The 17,988-nt window shown below is 42.1% G+C and overlaps 1 protein-coding gene across 5 annotated transcripts in view; it reads left to right on the top strand.

Annotated features, from left to right (window-relative positions):
* LOC136857289 (modular serine protease) overlaps positions 1-17,988 on the top strand; it is a 177,436-nt gene that overhangs the window by 71,439 nt on the left and 88,009 nt on the right. For 4 of the 5 annotated variants that reach the window (XM_067135826.2, XM_067135823.2, XM_067135825.2 and 1 more), the window contains one exon: positions 5,812-5,976. The exons of the other annotated variant lie outside the window; for it this stretch is intronic. In XM_067135826.2, coding sequence (XP_066991927.2) covers positions 5,812-5,976 — 165 coding nt within the window. The remainder of the gene's footprint in view (positions 1-5,811; positions 5,977-17,988) is intronic. 5 annotated transcript variants of the gene reach the window in all.

Raw genomic sequence — 17,988 nt, 5'->3', positions numbered from 1 at the left:
AAAATGCATCACCTTCTTCCACAAACATTGTTGTAAGCCTCCGCCAGACCTCCAAACATCTCAACTTAAGATTTTCATCAAAAAGCGAGGGACCCATCTGGAACACACTTTACGGAACTGTACATTGTTTATGATGATTGCTTGATAGCTCCCATAACTGATTCTGACTTGTTCTGCAATTTCTGATACTCTCGCCCGTCGATCGTCATCAATAATGTCTTTAACCTCACAAATGTTTTCATCTGTAATGCTAGTCCGAGGACAGCGATCGTGTTGCTGATCTTCCACATGTTCGCGTCCTTCCTTGAACTTTCTATGCTAGGCAAACACATGTTTCCTTGACAATGTTTGATCACCGAACTGTGCAGTCAATCTCTGGCAAATTTCCGCCACTGTAACTCCTTCACGAGCAAGAAATTTTATAATTATGTGTTGCACAGTGGAGGGGTGCACCTGTTACTCCGACATCGTAAGCGTTCCTACGAAAATATGGGAAATATCTAACAGCAAGCTCTCCCCACTCCTAATGGTCCCACCTAAGCATAGCAGAAGCGAGGGGCCAGTCCTACCAACTGTTGATGTTCAGAAACAAAAATCCTGTGTATATTTGATCTACCTTTGAAATTAATGTAATAGCAAAAGAGTTTCTATTTTGCTAGTAACAGAGCATCACAGGATATTATTCATGTCATTTACACCCAAACGTTCGTACTTAACATCAATTTTCCCCTATTTCTTTATATAATGCGGCCTTGATTATTATTTAAAATAGTATAACATTAATATCAAAGCAGAAATCACCATGCTTACCCAAGATCCCCGCCGTTACGTAACCTCATTCTCTTGTTCAACCGAGTTCAAAATTCTATGGAGTGTCGAGGGGTTGTGTATTATTACATGCGCTTTGCAATAGTTCGGCGTCACCAAACAAGTAATTAATATACAAAGAGGGAGATTATACTCAGCTCAAAAAAGAAGGCACCAAAGAAAGAATTTTAGGTGCCATGGCGACCTGGCGCCCAGGATTTGTCATTCACTGCTTTGACCCATCGTACAACCATCCTACATGGTAATGCATTCTCGCCACAGGCTTCACATAATCGTCAGTAACACTGTGATGAATTTTGCCATGGGCAACCTCAATTTTAATCCCCAAACACTGATCTCCTTTTGAAAACATGCTTTAGAGTGGTGAAATCGACACTCTTCACTTCAACGCCATATAGCAACAGCACTCCCATCTGGATGCCCATCAAATGCACACTATCCATCGACAACACCACTATTTGACATCTTCCATATCCTATTTGCGCACGCCCGATCTCCTGCGAGTGTCTGGACTACGTTGTCATGACTTTATTTATAGCCCTCGTATACAATGGCAGTAATTAAAATAGTCTATAGAAAAATTTATGTAGAAAACATTTTACAGTTCTGTCATTGTCCATAAAGTGTTCTAATGATAGGCGAATTGGATTTAGTCTTGCTGTTACACTAGATAAATATTAAAATGTCATTAAAATGTTACAATGGAACTGTATATTTAGTACTTTGCTGTGATACTTCGATTATGCATTTGTAGTTCATTACACTCTTGTTTAGTAGGTAGTTAACCTGAGGGAAAATCATAGAGTTTGTTGGTCTCTGATGGTGAAATTGAGAGTTGTTATCAGAAGTAGGGAATTGCCAATACGGACTGTAGCTATTTTATGTCAAATGTTGAACTGAATGGGAGGATGTTCACTCGGCTCCAGGCTAACCACGAAGATACATCATTAAACATTGGATTTTAGGGAAAAATCTATTTTGTTCCTGAAAGGAGAACTTAAAATGAAGTTGTATTAACACATTTCATGTATTTAAAAGGTTAAAAACGGTGATCTTTTGGTACCTAAAAATGCCAAAATTGATGTTAGAACCCACATGTCCATATACTGTATTCCTTTAATTCCTATTTTTATATTTCTAAATTGATTAAAAATGCTTTTAATTTATTCCGAGAAACTAAAATATTTGCCTAGTCATCAGTATCGTAAACAGTATATTCTAAAATACTTTTCAAACAAAACCTTAAAATTGGGAAGTTGTAAACCACATTTTCTGGACCTAAACTTCCCACAGTAAACACGACATGCCAGTAGTCTGTATGACACGAAGCGGGAGGCATTGTCCATTGACCTGCTGGAAACAAAACTCTTCATATCATTCTGTGAGAACATTTCAGTGCTCTGTTTGTTCAGTATGTACAGGGTGCCAAAAGTGTCTGCTTTCAAGTCTTCCTTAATTAAAAAGTGGCTACGGGAGTTTCCCCACTTCACATCAGATGATAAATTATATTCTGACTGAGCGAGTGGTTGTGCAGTTTAGGTCATGTAGCTGTTAGCTTGCATTCAGGAGGTAGTGGGTTCAAACCCCACTGTCAGCAGCCCTGAAAATGGTTTTCTGTGGTTTCCGATTCTCACACCAGGCAAATGCTGGAACTGTACCTTAATCAAGGCCATGGCCAATACCTTTGCATTCCTAACCCTTTCCTGTCCCATCATCGCCATAAGACCTATACCCCGTGTGGGGGGGGGAGCGCAGACGAAGAATACACCCACGATATCCCCTGCCTGTTGTAAGAGGCGACTAAAAGGGGCGAACAAGGGATGATGAAATTAGAACCATGAGAATGCTTGTGATTAGTACCATTACATGCGGAACACCATGGGTCAACATTACTTATGACTAGTACCACCTTGCGAGGAAAACCATGGGTCTACATTACATAAGAGCAGTATCATTATGTGAGAAACACTACGGGTCTGGGCGTTGTTTGTGATAATGGTCATCGCGTGTATTCCACCTATCAGTTCCACTGTATTCAGAATGGGTCTGCATTACCTACGAGTAGTGCCACTTTATGAGAAACACCATGGGTCTGCGTTGCCTGTGATTAGTGCCACTAAGTGAGAAACACCATGGGTTTCACAAGTCCTGCAATTAGTACCACTATGTGAGTAGAACCATGGGTCTGCATTGCCTGAGAGTAGTAGTACCATTATGTGAGAGAAACACCATGGGTTTTGTGCTGCCTGTGGGCATTGCCATAATGTGTGATTCACAGTGGGTCTACATTGCCTATGATTAATACCACTATGTGAGCAACACCATGAGTATATGTGGCCTGTGATTAGTTCCGCTAAGTGAGGAAGACCACGGGTCTGCGTTGCTTGTGACTAGTACCCTTATATGCAAAGCAAAATAGGTTAATGTTACCTATGAGTGGTGCCATTGTGTGTGACACACCATGGGTCTGCATTACCTGTGATTAGTACCACCATGCAAGAGACAACATGAGTGTACATTACCTGTGATTAGTACCACTATAGGAGGCACACCATGGTACTGCTTTACCAGTGATTAATACCATTATGAGGAGGTGTTGACCCAGATTGTGAACCCCTTTAGATAATGAGTATCATCCCAGTAATGAAGGCATTGTGAATTGGATCCGCTGATTGTTTGTTTCACAATCTTTTTTTCATCATCATTCATTTTAATTCTAGTCAGTGGATACATTTTGAACTTTTAATTTTTGTTTCGTTCAGCTCACACCATTAGGAGTCATTGACCCAGCCCTTTATACAACAAACATCATCATCATCATCAACAACATCATCAACATAAGACCTATCTGTGTCGGTGCAACATAAAGCAAATTGTTAAAATATATATCTGTGATGTCTGCAGCATAGAGGTGAGAGAAAATTGTTTTATTTTCCCCTAACAGGTTATTATCTAGTTAGCAAAGTAAAAACAGTTGATATTATAATTGACAAATGCCTATTAAAATATGAGAAATTGAAGCTGGCTAAAATATAATTTAGAACCTAATTTTTCATATTTGAGAGCCTATTTTAGCCACCTAAAGTGAAATTTTTAGCATGTAAAAATCCAAGGTCAATATAATGTGTAATAAATAAACAAAAGTTTTTTAAAAAGTGACAACAGCAATACATAACAACTGTGTCAGTACAGCATGTGTTAAAAATGTGCACCCTCATGTCTCATGGATTGTTCAGGGAACACTTCTAGGTGAGTCACCTGGCCAGAAAACAGATTCTTTCAGTTTGCATCATATGTAGGCATCTGAGGGCATGGTATGGGTGTGGGAATTCCATTCAATCAATCAATCAATCAATCAATCAATGATCTGCATTTAGGGCGGTCACCCAGGTGGCAGATTCCCTATCAATTGTTTACATTTATTTATAATATTTTACCTAGCTTGTTCTTAAATATTTTCAATGAACTTGGAAATTTATTGAACATTTTCCATGATAATTTATTCCAATCCTTTACTCATCTTATAATTGAATATTTGCCCCAATCTGTCCTCTTGAATTCTAACTTTAACTTCATATTATGGTCTTTCCTACTGTACTTTTAAAAGCTTCACTCAAGCTTATCCTTCTACTTACGTCATTCCATGCCAACTCACCACGGACAGCTCGAAACATACCACATAGTCGAGCATCTCATCTCCTTACTCCCAAGTCTTCCCAGCCCAAACTTTGCAACATTTTAGTAACACTAGCCCTTTGTCAGAAATCACCCAGAATAAATATGCTGCTTTCCTTTGAATTTTTCCCACCGGGCGAGTTGGCCATGCGGTTAGGGGTGTGCAGGTGTGAGCTTGCATCCAGCAGATAGTGGGTTCGAACCCAACTGTTGGCAGCGCTAAAGAAGATGGTTGTTCGTGGTTTCCCATTTTCACACTAGGCAAATGATGGGGCTGGTACCCTAATTAAGGCCACGGCCGCTTCCTTCTCATTCCTAGGCCTTTCCTATCCCATTGTCGCCATAAGACCTATCTGTGTCAGTGTGACGTAAAGCAAATTGTAAAAAAAAAAAAAAAAAAAAAAAAATTGTTTACCAGTTCTCGTATCAAGTAGTCGTGGTGAGGGTCCCATACACTGGAGCCATACTCTAACTGCGTTCTTACCAGAGGCTTATACGCCCCCTCCTTTACATCCTTACTACAACCTCGAAATACTCTCATAACCATATTAAGAGATCTTTAACCTTTCTTAACTACTTCATTAATATGATTACCCCAATGAAGATCATTCCTTATATTGACTCCTAGGTACTTACATTGTTCCCCCTGAGGTACTATCATCCCATCAACACAATAATTAAAACTGAGAGAACTTTTCCTTGTGGTGAAACTTACAGCTTGACTTTTCATCCCATTTACATTCATAAAATTGTCTGTTGTCCACCTCACTACATTGTTTAAGTCGCCCTGCAGTCGCTCACAATCCTGCAACTCGTTTACTACTCTACACAGTTGAACATCATCGGCAAATATCCTTTTCTGTGATTCCAGATCTTTACCCATATCATTTATGTATACAAGAAAACATAAAGGACCAATAATACTGCCCTGCGGGACTCCCTCTTCTTAATCATTACGGGTTCAGATAACGCTTCACCAACTCTAATTCTCTGAGTTCTATTTCCTAGAAGTTCCACAGGAAATTTAAATTTAAAAATTACAAAAGGGCAAGTGGACTCCCCTCCCCATGCTGTGTGGACTGTAGCTCCATCTTGCTGCACCCATCGTCCTTGCAGTGGTAGGTTTCTGGAAACAGTGAGTACTGTTTATTTTGCCACATACTGCACTTGCATAGATACTGTCATCTTTCTGTTCCTGGAATTATGTTTTTGTGGTGAGTGAGTGAGTGAGTGAGTGAGTGAGTGAGAAATAATCCAGCATATCAGTAATAGGAAATCATAACTTGAATGTTTGTTCTGCTTTTGCAGATTGTGGAATATCCCACAGACCTGCAGGAATTTCATTCATCAGGAATGGCATTACAGCTAAACGTGAAGATTTCCCGTGGAATGCTGCAGTGTACAGAGTAGAGAATGGTGGTTACACTGTTATATGTTCTGGGTCTCTAGTTAGTCCACGACTGGTTATATCAGGTACATACATTTCTGTTTATCTATCCATGTTGCTACCTCTTTTAACTCTTGGTTGGGAAGTTTGAGGACATACACATGGTTTTTCAGACAGTGAAGTGTATAATTTTAACAAAATATGATTTTCCAACAAGCCATCATCATCCTCCTTCCCTTCATCCTGCTCCTGCTGGGTCGGGGCATTTATGGCAATTCTCCACCTACCTCTCTCGTTCTACTATTCCTCTTCCGTAATTTTGTCCCAGTCCAGGCTGCTTCTTCTTGCACTCCGCTTTACTGAATCGATCCACCTTGTTCTAGGTCTCCCTCTTGCTCTCTTTCCCTCAAACTTCATCTCCATCACCTGTTTTGGTATTCTTTTCCCCTCCATCCTCTTTACATCTCCAAACCATCTTAGTTCACTCCTGTCAATTCTCTCATTCAGGTTTTCTATTCCGATTTCCTTTCTAACATCTTTGTTTCTCACTCTTTCCTTGTCTTTCCAGTCATACTTCTTAGGTATTTAATTTCACTGGGTTGAATTCTCCCATCATCCTTACTTGTCACAGTCCAGGTCTCAGGTGCATAATACATATTGAACATTTTCCAGCAAGCCGATTTTGAATGTACCTGGACTAAGACAGGGAAGTGTGCTGTCGCTATTGTTGTTCATGCAAATAACAACAACCTTTACCTTTTTTAATGAGGGAGTGTGGAAAATCTTTCATGAGATACTTGTAAAGGGTTTTCACTCCACAACTATGTGAGATTCTTACCCACTAAAAACCACACACCCTTTTCCCACAATGTGCATCTCTGCCACCGAACTGCTCTCACATTACTTCAGGGCGGCATAATGTTTTACCATATCAGGCTTCTTCTTTCTTAGTTTTTCCTTTACTGACATTCATGAACATCCAAATCACTCTTTTTCTGTGCTAGGATACTTTCTGCATATGCATTTATCTGATCCCAACATTCGTAGTTCCGTAATATCACTAGCACAATAGATTTTCGGTGTCAGTTCTCCTTGCTCAACTTCTAGAACATCATCTTCGTGTAGATAAATGCTCACATACAAAAAAGGTGTGAAGTACAGTACATCAGCATCATTACAATAAATACATAATGGATTATATGCTATGTATATGTTGTATCGTACATCATCCTACCTCCAGATTCTGCCAGTCCTGCTACTCTGCCCTTAACTACCCATGGCTCTTGAATAAGGGCCACATCAATAGCCCTGGACTTGAACTTCCTGGTGAAATTGGCCACAGCTGCTTTTTTATGCTGAAGGTTGGCTTGAAGGACCTTCAGCACCATCTCTATCAACAATGAATTTCGTTTTTCCCCTGATGATCTGAAACTTGATCTGCCCAAGTCTGAGCTTAGCCTTAAGGCTTCTCTTTTTGAGGATTTCAAAGCCTCTTTCACCATGGGCTAAAACAACTGTCCTTCCTGTCTTGTCGATTGAAGTGGCATTCAGCACTCTCCACTCTTGCGTTAGAAGTTTGGAATTGTGCTTATTGATTCTGACAAGAACATCCTCCACTTTCATCTTGTCAAAAGGAGATGGGAACTTGGTGCTGACCTTGGTCATGTTCAGCACCTTCATTGCGTTCGCCACCTTTAGGGTCTCCCCTTTCCATGGGTTACAATTTGATACTGTCTGTTCCAGCCAACTATTCATTTCTGGATTTGCATAGATCAGTACTATAGCTCCACTTTCCAGCCTTGGTGATTCAAAGAAGCCTGGCAGATATCCATCTGACAGCAGCTTCATTTGTGCTATCAGAGCAGGGCAATTCAGTCACGTCTTCCTCCTTGAGTTTTCCATCTGGAGAGCTCTTAGGTATTACTGCGACTTTAAATGAGGATAGTCTTTCCGTAAAGGACATGACTTTTTCTTCCTTCTCTTTCTTGGAGGGTGGTTTTATAGCCGAACTTGATGACATGCTTTCCTCCGACCTTGGCCTTTTAGACGTAGTCATTGGCATAGCGTCTCGCCAATCCCTGTTCCTTGGGTTCTTCTCCACCCAAGTCCCAGCCACTATCTTGGCTTCTTTCCTCGCCTTCTTCTTTTCCTTGTAGTAGGCACTTGTGCAAGGTGGTCTATCTATTAGTGATGGGACATTCGATTCATTTTACTGAATCAATTCATTTGATTCCATTCACGTTACTGAATCGATACAGTGATCCAATTCACGGCTCATTGGTCACCGCTCCTACTGCATCTGTGTAGTATGTTCTGGTAAGAGAGCAGCAACAGCATTCAGTGCTCGCAGCTGCCATCTGGTCTTCATACTATGAACTCCTTTCTTAGAAAAAATGCTAGTTACTCTAATACATCGAAGGTTTCCGGCGACGCAGGGTGGGAAAGGTTAGGATTAGGAAGGTAGCAGCCATGGTACAGGGTATAAGGTACAGTCCCAGCATTTCCTGGTGTGAAAATGGGGAAACTACAGAAAACCATCTTAACGGCTGCCGACGGTGGGATTCGAACCCACCATCCCCCGAATGCAAGCGCATAGCCACGCGATATTAACCGCACGACAACTCGCTCAGTCATTTTTGAAAATATGTATTTTTCTATCAGCTGAGGAATTTTTTAATCATCATATTTTGTATAGGCTACCCGAGATGTACAGTAGCCCGCTGGTTTTCTAATTCAACATACTGTTATTGCGTCTGTCCACATATGATTGAAGTCTTGTGCAACGATGTGACATATGAACTGAGAGAATACTGAGCCGTTCTTCCCAATATACACTGACTGACAGAGCAAATGCAACACCAAGAAGGAGTGGTCAGAACTTTATGCCAATTGCAGGGTAGACTGACGTCACTGAGGTATGCTCATGATGTGAAATGCACCGCTGTACAGCGCACGTAGCGAACGATAAATGGGACACGGCGTTGGCGAATGGCCCACTTCGTACCACGATTTCTCGGCCGACAGTCATTGTAGAACGTGTTATCGTGTGCCACAGGACACGTGTATAGCTAAGAATGCCAGGCCGCCGTCAACGGAGGCATTTCCAGCAGACAGACGACTTTACGAGGGGTATGGTGATCAGGCTGAGAAGGGCAGGTTGGTCGCTTCGTCAAATCGCAGCCGATACCCATAGGGATGTGTCCACGGTGCAGCGCCTGTGGCGAAGATGGTTGGCGCAGGGACATGTGGCACGTGCGAGGGGTCCAGGCGCAGCCCGAGTGACGTCAGCACGCGAGGATCGGCGCATCCGCCGCCAAGCGGTGGCAGCCCCGCACGCCACGTCAACCGCCATTCTTCAGCATGTGCAAGACACCCTGGCTGTTCCAATATCGACCAGAACAATTTCCCGTCGATTGGTTGAAGGAGGCCTGCACTGCCGGCGTCCGCTCAGAAGACTACCATTGACTCCACAGCATAGACGTGCACGCCTGGCATGGTGCCGGGCTAGAGCGACTTGGATGAGGGAATGGCGGAACGTCGTGTTCTCCGATGAGTCACGCTTCTGTTCTGTCAGTGATAGTCACCGCAGACGAGTGTGGCGTCGGCGTGGAGAAAGGTCAAATCCGGCAGTAACTGCGGAGCGCCCTACCGCTAGACAACGCGGCATCATGGTTTGGGGTGCTATTGCGTATGATTCCACGTCACCTCTAGTGCGTATTCAAGGCACGTTAAATGCCCACCGCTACGTGCAGCATGTGCTGCGGCCGGTGGCACTCCCGTACCTTCAGGGGCTGCCCAATGCTCTGTTTCAGCAGGATAATGCCCGCCCACACACTGCTCGCATCTCCCAACAGGCTCTACGAGGTGTACAGATGCTTCCGTGGCCAGCGTACTCTCCGGATCTCTCACCAATCGAACACGTGTGGGATCTCATTGGACGCCGTTTGCAAACTCTGCCCCAGCCTCGTACGGACGACCAACTGTGGCAAATGGTTGACAGAGAATGGAGAACCATCCCTCAGGACACCATCTGCACTCTTATTGACTCTGTACCTCGACGTGTTTCTGCGTGCATCGCCGCTCGCGGTGGTCCTACATCCTACTGAGTCGATGCCGTGCGGATTGTGTAACCTGCATATCGGTTTGAAATAAACATCAATTATTCGTTCGTGCCGTCTCTGTTTTTTCCCCAACTTTCATCCCTTTCGAACCACTCCTTCTTGGTGTTGCATTTGCTCTGTCAGTCAGTGTAAAACAGGTACTTTTGAGTGGTCATGAGCATGAATCATAGTCATAGGGCAGGCTAGAGTCGAGTTTAATTGTCAAATGTCAACTAAGTTATAATACTAAGATTCATTAAACTAATAAACAGCATAACCTAATAGCCTACCTACTTACTAGCTACTTCAGAATTATCTTGTGACTACCTTTTTAACACTGCAAATAAATCCATCTATTATTTAAACCTCCCTGTAAGAAGAGGACAGTGAATGCAAATGGGTATTATTTTCAAATGAGCTGAGCTCGAGAGTCCGTTATAGCATACGATTCTTTCAGTGTAGCATGGCTCACTGCATGTCTCGCTGCAGTGAGCCGATAAGGAGCCGTGTGTATCTTGTGTCTCACTGAGCCAGCTCGTTCACGATTCTTTCGGTGTGCCATGGCTCACTGTATGTCTTGCTGCAGCAGAAGCTCGGCTCTCCGCGTGTCCAGTGAGCCGATAAGGAGCCGTGTGTATCATGTGTCTCACTGAGCCGCGCTTGTTCACGAGTCTTTCGATGTGCCATGATTCACTGTCTCGCTGCAGCGGAAGCTCGGCTCCCCGTCTACGTCCAGTGAGTGCGCCACTCAGCACTGTCCACTGGGAGTAAGCTGAATCATGTGCCGTGAGCTCGCCGTTCCTGTGAATCGATTCACTCGGACACTTGAATGAATCAATACACTGCTTCGAATCATGCATTCAGTAGCCAACGCTACTATCTATATACATCGTATTTAGTTTCAATGCCGATATCTTCAGGTCTTTCTCAGTGAAATCCCTTGTTTTCTTTTGTCCAAAAGTATGTTTTCCTGTTGCTTCTTCTGTTACTTCTTCAGAATTGGATTTGGATTCAGCCTGCCCTACTGGGACTTCTGTCTCCATATTCTCCTCTTGGGCCTGCCGCTGGACCTGCTCTTCTGGAGCTTCCATAGCTTCCCTTGGTATTTGTTTAGGTGGTTCATTTGGAATGTCCATGGTTCCATATGACGTAGGGTTTTTGCCCCTTCTAGGGTCTTGAGCGACGTTCTCACCATCCGTGATGAGGCATTCTGCCAGACATTGTCCTCCTGCCCCTCAGCCGTCCATCCAGCAGTCCGCCCCTGGCCCGAACCCGACCAGGTTTGTTCCACCTTCAGTAAACCTACTCACATGGTTCCCACTTGGCATTACCATGACTGAGTTTACAGCCATGGGTTCCCTTTAGGTTGGGTTCACCCTGTTCCCAACCCGCGGCTCATTCAGGCTATGTAGGACAAAGTGATGCGTTGGTTCTAGCACACCGCAGTGAGCTTTCACCTCAATCACCAGCACCCACATCACCTGAACCACCGTATCACCCATGCGGAGGTAACATGGATGCCTCTCTAGCATGTGTGGGCAAGGTTTCCACTTCCAAGCCTTGGCTTGGACTAGTAACAATCACACTGCCTCAAGACGTTTTCTGGCAATACCTGTTTTTGGTCCATGATAGGGTATTTTATTTCCCTCAGACCCTCCATACAAGTCCGGAGGGTCCCCCCTATCTGCCACCTGGGATGCGTCTGATAGGGGAACAGGTAAGAAAACCCCCATGGGTATTTATTTCTTAAATGTCATTCTTGTAAAATAAAGGACAACAATAGATAATAATGGACATGTCATTTTTAACTGAAATATGGGATGTACCCTATAAAAGTCAAATCACATATATCCGGGATGTGACGGCACCATCCGTGATGTGATGGCACCTTCCGACAAAATAAAATATCAAAGTAAAATGAAATGAAATGAAATGGCGTATGACATTAATGCCAAGATTGTCCGAGGACAAGTTTGACTCGCCAGATGCAGGTCTTTCGATTTGACTCCCGTAGGCAACCTGCGTGTTGTGATGAGGATGAAATGATGATGAAGACGACCCATACACCCAGCCCCATGTCAGCGAATTTAACCAATTATGGTTAAAACTTCCGACCCTGCCGGGAATCGAACCCGGGACCCCTGTGACCAAAGGCCAGCACGCTAACCATTTAGCCATGGAGCCAGACAAAGGTAATTGAAGTGATGAGTTCTAACACTTCCAGTGACATCATTTTCCGTGACGTTCAGTACTTCTCTGTGATCCATACCGTTAAAACATATTCGCTTGCCAACAATATTTTCTCGTTTTCACGTATGTGATTTCTCTCATCCTCCCTTCCTGCTTCTCTCTTTTCTTCCAGTGCTGTGGTTATCTGTGTGTGTTTAGCAGAATCTGAGTAGAATTCAGTTCACTATTATAACAACTACTTCAATATCCAATAACATTCATGACTTCAATTTCACTATTCATTGTTTCAAATACATACGAAGGTCGATCAAATATAAATGGTATTTTTGTTCCTGAACATCAACAGTTGGTAGAACTGGCCCCGTTCTTCTGCTATGCTTAGGTGGGACCGTTAGGAGTGAGGAGAGCATTCTGTTAGATATTTCCTGCCGTTTCGGCAGTAACACTCACGATGTTGGCACAACAGTTGCACTCCTCTCCACTGCGCAACACATAATTATAAAATTTCTTGCTCGTGAAGGAGTTACAGTGGCGGAAATTTTCCAGAGATTGACTGCACAGTTTGATGATCAAACATTGTCAAGGATACATGTGTTTGCCTGGCATAAAAAGTTCAAGGAAGGGCGAGAACATGTGGAAAATCAACAACACGATCGCCTCCCCTCGGACCAACAGTACAGATGAAAACACTGATGCAGGTATACTTTGCCAGGCATTCTGCAAGAGACCCACAGCTTTTCCAATGAAGAAGGACACCCTTTTCGGACTTACCGATCCAACTCTTCCCAAGCGTGTGTATAGTCACATTCTGCAGTGTAACAAAGGCGCTTAGGGACAATATAAGTGTTGACGAAATTACTGACATCCTATTCAATGAAGACTCAGGTAATGAACTCATTCCTGAACTAAGTGAAAGTGACAGTGATGACAGTGAAAAAGATTCTCCTGGACACGTGACAGAAAGCACAGTACTTGAAGGTGTAACATTAGCTGCCACACCTTCCACAGATACTAGAGGACTTCTTTAAGTTAGGTGCAAAATTTTGTTTCCATACCTTGTTTAGTTTAGAACTTATTGTGAAAATAATTTGTTGTTGTTTACTATGCCATTAACAGCTGGAATAGCTGGGTGAGCCATTTAAACAGCCCGCTCAGATGATGGGCATGAATGTGTTAATATGTTCTGTCATTAAACAATCATTAAACATATTCGTGTGGGTACATATGTTTTGTCCAGAGACTTTTCGCCAGCAGTGTAGTTTGAACCCACTGTTTCTTAGTTTCTTCCTCCTCTTCATCCAAGATTGTAGCTGTCCTTGACAGTTTGTCATGGAACACTTAACTACCAAGTTTCCTGTATGGAACTGAAGTGTGAGAACAGATGTAAAAAAATTAATGTTGGATAGGACATGGAAACGAAAAGCAACACCACATCCCAGAGGTGTACGGGATTGGCCTTAATATGGAACAAGTGGCTTCCTATCCATAGCCATATATTCTCGGCTAGCTTTGAGTATTATAGAGCTGTTCAGCAGAACACTGTTTAGCAGACTAAAATGGTGTGTGACCTCCGAGGAGGCCTGGTGCAGATCTTTTGAGTTCACATCCATGGGCGACCTGCATGCTTGTGAGAATGGGGGTCTTCTTCTTCTTTTTCTTCTTCTTATTCAATTCCTGTCCTTAACTATCCCTGGTGGAAATGACATTCAAGAAGAGTCGATGCTGTAAAAGAAATACTGTACAAGTAAAAATAATTTTTTATTATTTTCGATCTCGATAAACCGGAGATCCGGATTAATGAGGGCCGGATAAATGAGGTTCTTTTGTATTATAATGAAATGATTACAATTTTAAGAACTAAATTACAGGTAAAAATTATATTTTGTAAAAGTATCAAATACAAGTAAAACTTAAAAAGTATTTGTCACAAGTAATTTGATTAGTTTTAATTAATTACTTCCCAACTCTGATTATGTTTGTGACAGTCTGAGACCAATTGGGTTTCTGTTCCTGCAGAACAATTCCCAGATCACATTTCAGCAAGACCTCATTTAGAGGGATAATAAGTGTCATTTTTGCTATGGTCTCCCAGACCACTAGGTTTGTCAACCATTAAAAATATTTAAGATACAGTCAAATAATAGAGCAATATTAAAACAATTTGCCTGAAAATCTTGATGAATTTCAGACACAAGTGAATGATGTCTGATGGCTTTCCCTTAGGCTAAAATGTTATTTGATTCAAATACAGTAGAGACAATACATGACACTGAGCGAGATATCGAGGGGCAGCTATTGGAGCTCACTCTAGCGGATTGACCTGAACAGTACTGATTCTCTCATAAGAGCACGTGTATTTTTGTGTGAAGTTTTTGGTGTAATTTTTGCATTTTCAGTGAGATGACATAACTAAATAGTAGCGTGTGTCATTCCTTGATATCTCCTCTCAACATGAGGGGAAAGGTATGTGCTGTGTTTGGCTGCAGTAATTACGAAGTAGAGAAAAATGCGCAGTTGTTCTTCAGGTTCCCTCGTGACAAGAACATGTAAGTAATATTGTGTTTGCATATATATTCTTCCAGTGACAGAGATTTTTATAGTACTTCATAATCTTCTGACCTGCTCGACCCATATTTTAACTGGCATAAAATGTAATACGCATATTTTATTGTATAGTGCAGCAGTTAACCTTCAATACCGATGTGTTGTTGTAGGTGTGATCTGTGGGTTTTGAAATGTCACAGAAGTGATTTGGATAAGGTGTACAAGAAAGAAGGGACGTTACGCTTATATAAGAATTATAAGATCTGTTCAGATCATTTCCAGGCCAGCGACTTTAAAATTCCTCGACTATACAGCTAAGGGTATGTTACATTTTTACTCTAATTGTACGTAAATATTCCTCAAAGCATCACTATCGACAACATTTTCATAATTTTCTTTCTTTAATCCCTCTTCTCTATCGTGTACCGACCTCCCAGGGACTTGAACCGGCGGACTGCCAGGTGGAAGGCAGCCGGGGTACACAGCCGAGTCTCGAGCTCAAGGTGTCAGAGGAGATTAATTAGTGTTAGAATGATAATCAATGACAGGAGACACCTTGTAGTAATTGAGTAATTGTATAATAAGTGTAATAATAGTAGTTAGATTTAATAATTGGAAAGCCGAAGGAAGCCTTCAGCTAAGTATTGGAGAGCAGTTTGCGAAACGCGCTCACTTACAAAAGTTGTTGACTAAGAGCGGAGACTTGTTGATCACAACAAGATATTTACTGTGTATCGACAAACAGAGCTAGTATGCCAGCGAGCCAGGCAGCCCGCTCGATAACCGACAAAGGAACAAAGCAAGCTACAAGGCCAGTCGAGGCCAGTACAGATGCACTTTAGAAAAACAAGGAAAGATGAGGACAAAGTAAGACAGAAGACAGTAGTGCCTAGGTAGCAGCACTTACTGTAACAACTATTGAGAATAGCTACTTGATGGCGCTAGTGACAAGGTGATAGGTTTAGTAATGCCCATGAGACCCAACCCCTTGGTAGGAGGTAGGGATAGAACTTTGAGTTCAGGAGCGGAGATATGATCCCTGGCCAAGATGGCGCGGGGCCTTCTTCCAGCCAGTAGTTCGTACTTGTCAGAACGAGATTCTTTTCGAGCATAGCCCAAGTGCCGCAGGGCAAGATTCAGAGATACGCGTAGTAGAAAAGTAGGCGCGTGGAACAAGCTCGCTCTCTCTGTAGATCATTACATTCAGACTTGTAAATATACTGTACTGAACCCTTTAGGTCCATATTGAGGGATACCTACCTTCCTTACCTATCAGCAAAGTTCATGAGATCTGTCTCTTGGGTCGTTTCGGGTTCTTCGTCACTTGCTGAGGTAAAGGTAGGGTTCATTAATTCTAATCTATCTACTGGAATGAAAGGTCTATTGAAAAGATTCCTATTTATTCAGGGAAATGAAGTAATTTACTATGTCAACGATGTCATAGTCAATTGTGTCCACTGGACACCACAATCATTTTTACATAAATGTCAGAACACTGGTGTGAGACTTTAACGTAACTGCCTGATGGGCAATCTTACTAGAAACCATTATCTCAATTATTAATCATTTAAGAAAGGAAAATCTGGAAATTCTTAAATTCGGCTTCCATGTGAGACCACATGTACCATCATAGTGATTCGTTATGGTCCAGCCCTCGTAACACAAACTCTGGACTCTGAGTATAATTAAGGCCGTCCAATCGGTGTGTGCCACACAGTGGTTCTACGGCATGGACCCTTAATTGAATCGATGTGACCTGCGTCTATGTCATGGACCGACATCTAATCTTCTAAGTTACTTTAAAGTCATTGTGGATGATGACCGCAAGGAAATGATGCTACAATGGCATATGGCCCTAATCTAAGTCACTGAGGTTGATGACCCCCTGACCATCCAAGTTTCTAGGCTGAAGGCTAAACACAATTAAGTTACATCGGTTGATGACCAAAGTTCCACTTTACTATCCCCAGCACATTCACTGCTCAATCAATCAAAGTTCAATAATTACAACAACAACAATGCTCACAAACTTTGTGGCAGAAAAATCCATTTCCTTCGGATATGTCCCCTTTATCTTTACTTTATTTTTTAATATTCCCCAGACAACAAATTAAAATTTCCAGAATGCACCTCCAAGTTATTCGCTTGATTAAAGTTATTTCAAAATGCGGTTTCACTGAATTTAATAATTTAATAAATTTAAATGATTTATCGAAATGTTAAAGAACAGTAAATTTTATCTCCGCGGACTCTGGTTTCTTCACAACTTTCTAGGCAGCTGTGATGTGAATTCAATATTGCGATGTTTATCTGGCTGGAAAAGAATTTGTTACATCATTCATGTCCAGCTATATATCTCGTATCGTGATATCACACTTTAAAATCTAATCTAATCCTAACCGTTATTAACACTTGGATATCCTAATAATCTACGTACAAACCAAACAACTCGCCATATAATTACGATGTCATATCTCGTCATCACTGAATTTTGCACACCCCTCGCAGACAAACCGATCATCACGACCATCGCTCTATATTTTGGACAACCCTGAAATTGGGTTACTCTGTTCCTTATACTCAAAGTTCATGGTTTCAAATGTTCATTACGTCCCCAATTACAGTATTTCACAATACTTAGATCATTACCGGCTATGAATTTTCAACTAAATCCAGCATTTTAACGTTTCCCCTGGCCGAGAATACAGTCTCAATACCAAGCCTGTCCCGTTAGATAGCTGAGGTGTCCGCTTAGGTCTCTCACCCCCTGCTCGCTTGGCAGTTACAGGAACCACCTGGTTTATTCACAGATGACTGACTTCTCAAAATGCTCCCTTTAAACTCTGCCGACATGATTCAACAAATACGATATTCTAACCAACAAAATGCACAGATATGCTTCAAGATGCCCACACTAATTATACGCGTCGCCAATTGATACCGCTATAGATTTCTATGAATTTCTTTCCATTCCCAACATTATAAAATATTCCTCGGGCTATCATATCCCGGCTTCAATGACAGGACTCTAACCTGATTCGCACATCTCATTTCAACTCATACAAAACATTCCTCGGGCTTCCGGGTCTCGGCTTCAATGACAGGTCCAACCTGTTTCGCAATACTAACCTCTGTTTCCCAGCTCCACAATTATCATTGACAAAGAACTGGAATAAAATCCCCACTAGAAATCCCAACATCTAATATCGCACAATGCATTACTCATGAATAACTTCGCATAAATGATATCGTATTTAATAACTT

This window comes from Anabrus simplex, chromosome 1 (assembly GCF_040414725.1).
Source record: "Anabrus simplex isolate iqAnaSimp1 chromosome 1, ASM4041472v1, whole genome shotgun sequence".
Taxonomy (NCBI): domain Eukaryota; kingdom Metazoa; phylum Arthropoda; class Insecta; order Orthoptera; family Tettigoniidae; genus Anabrus; species Anabrus simplex.
The sequence above is the reverse complement of the archived record's forward strand: the minus strand, read 5'-3'. Positions and strand labels throughout refer to the sequence as shown.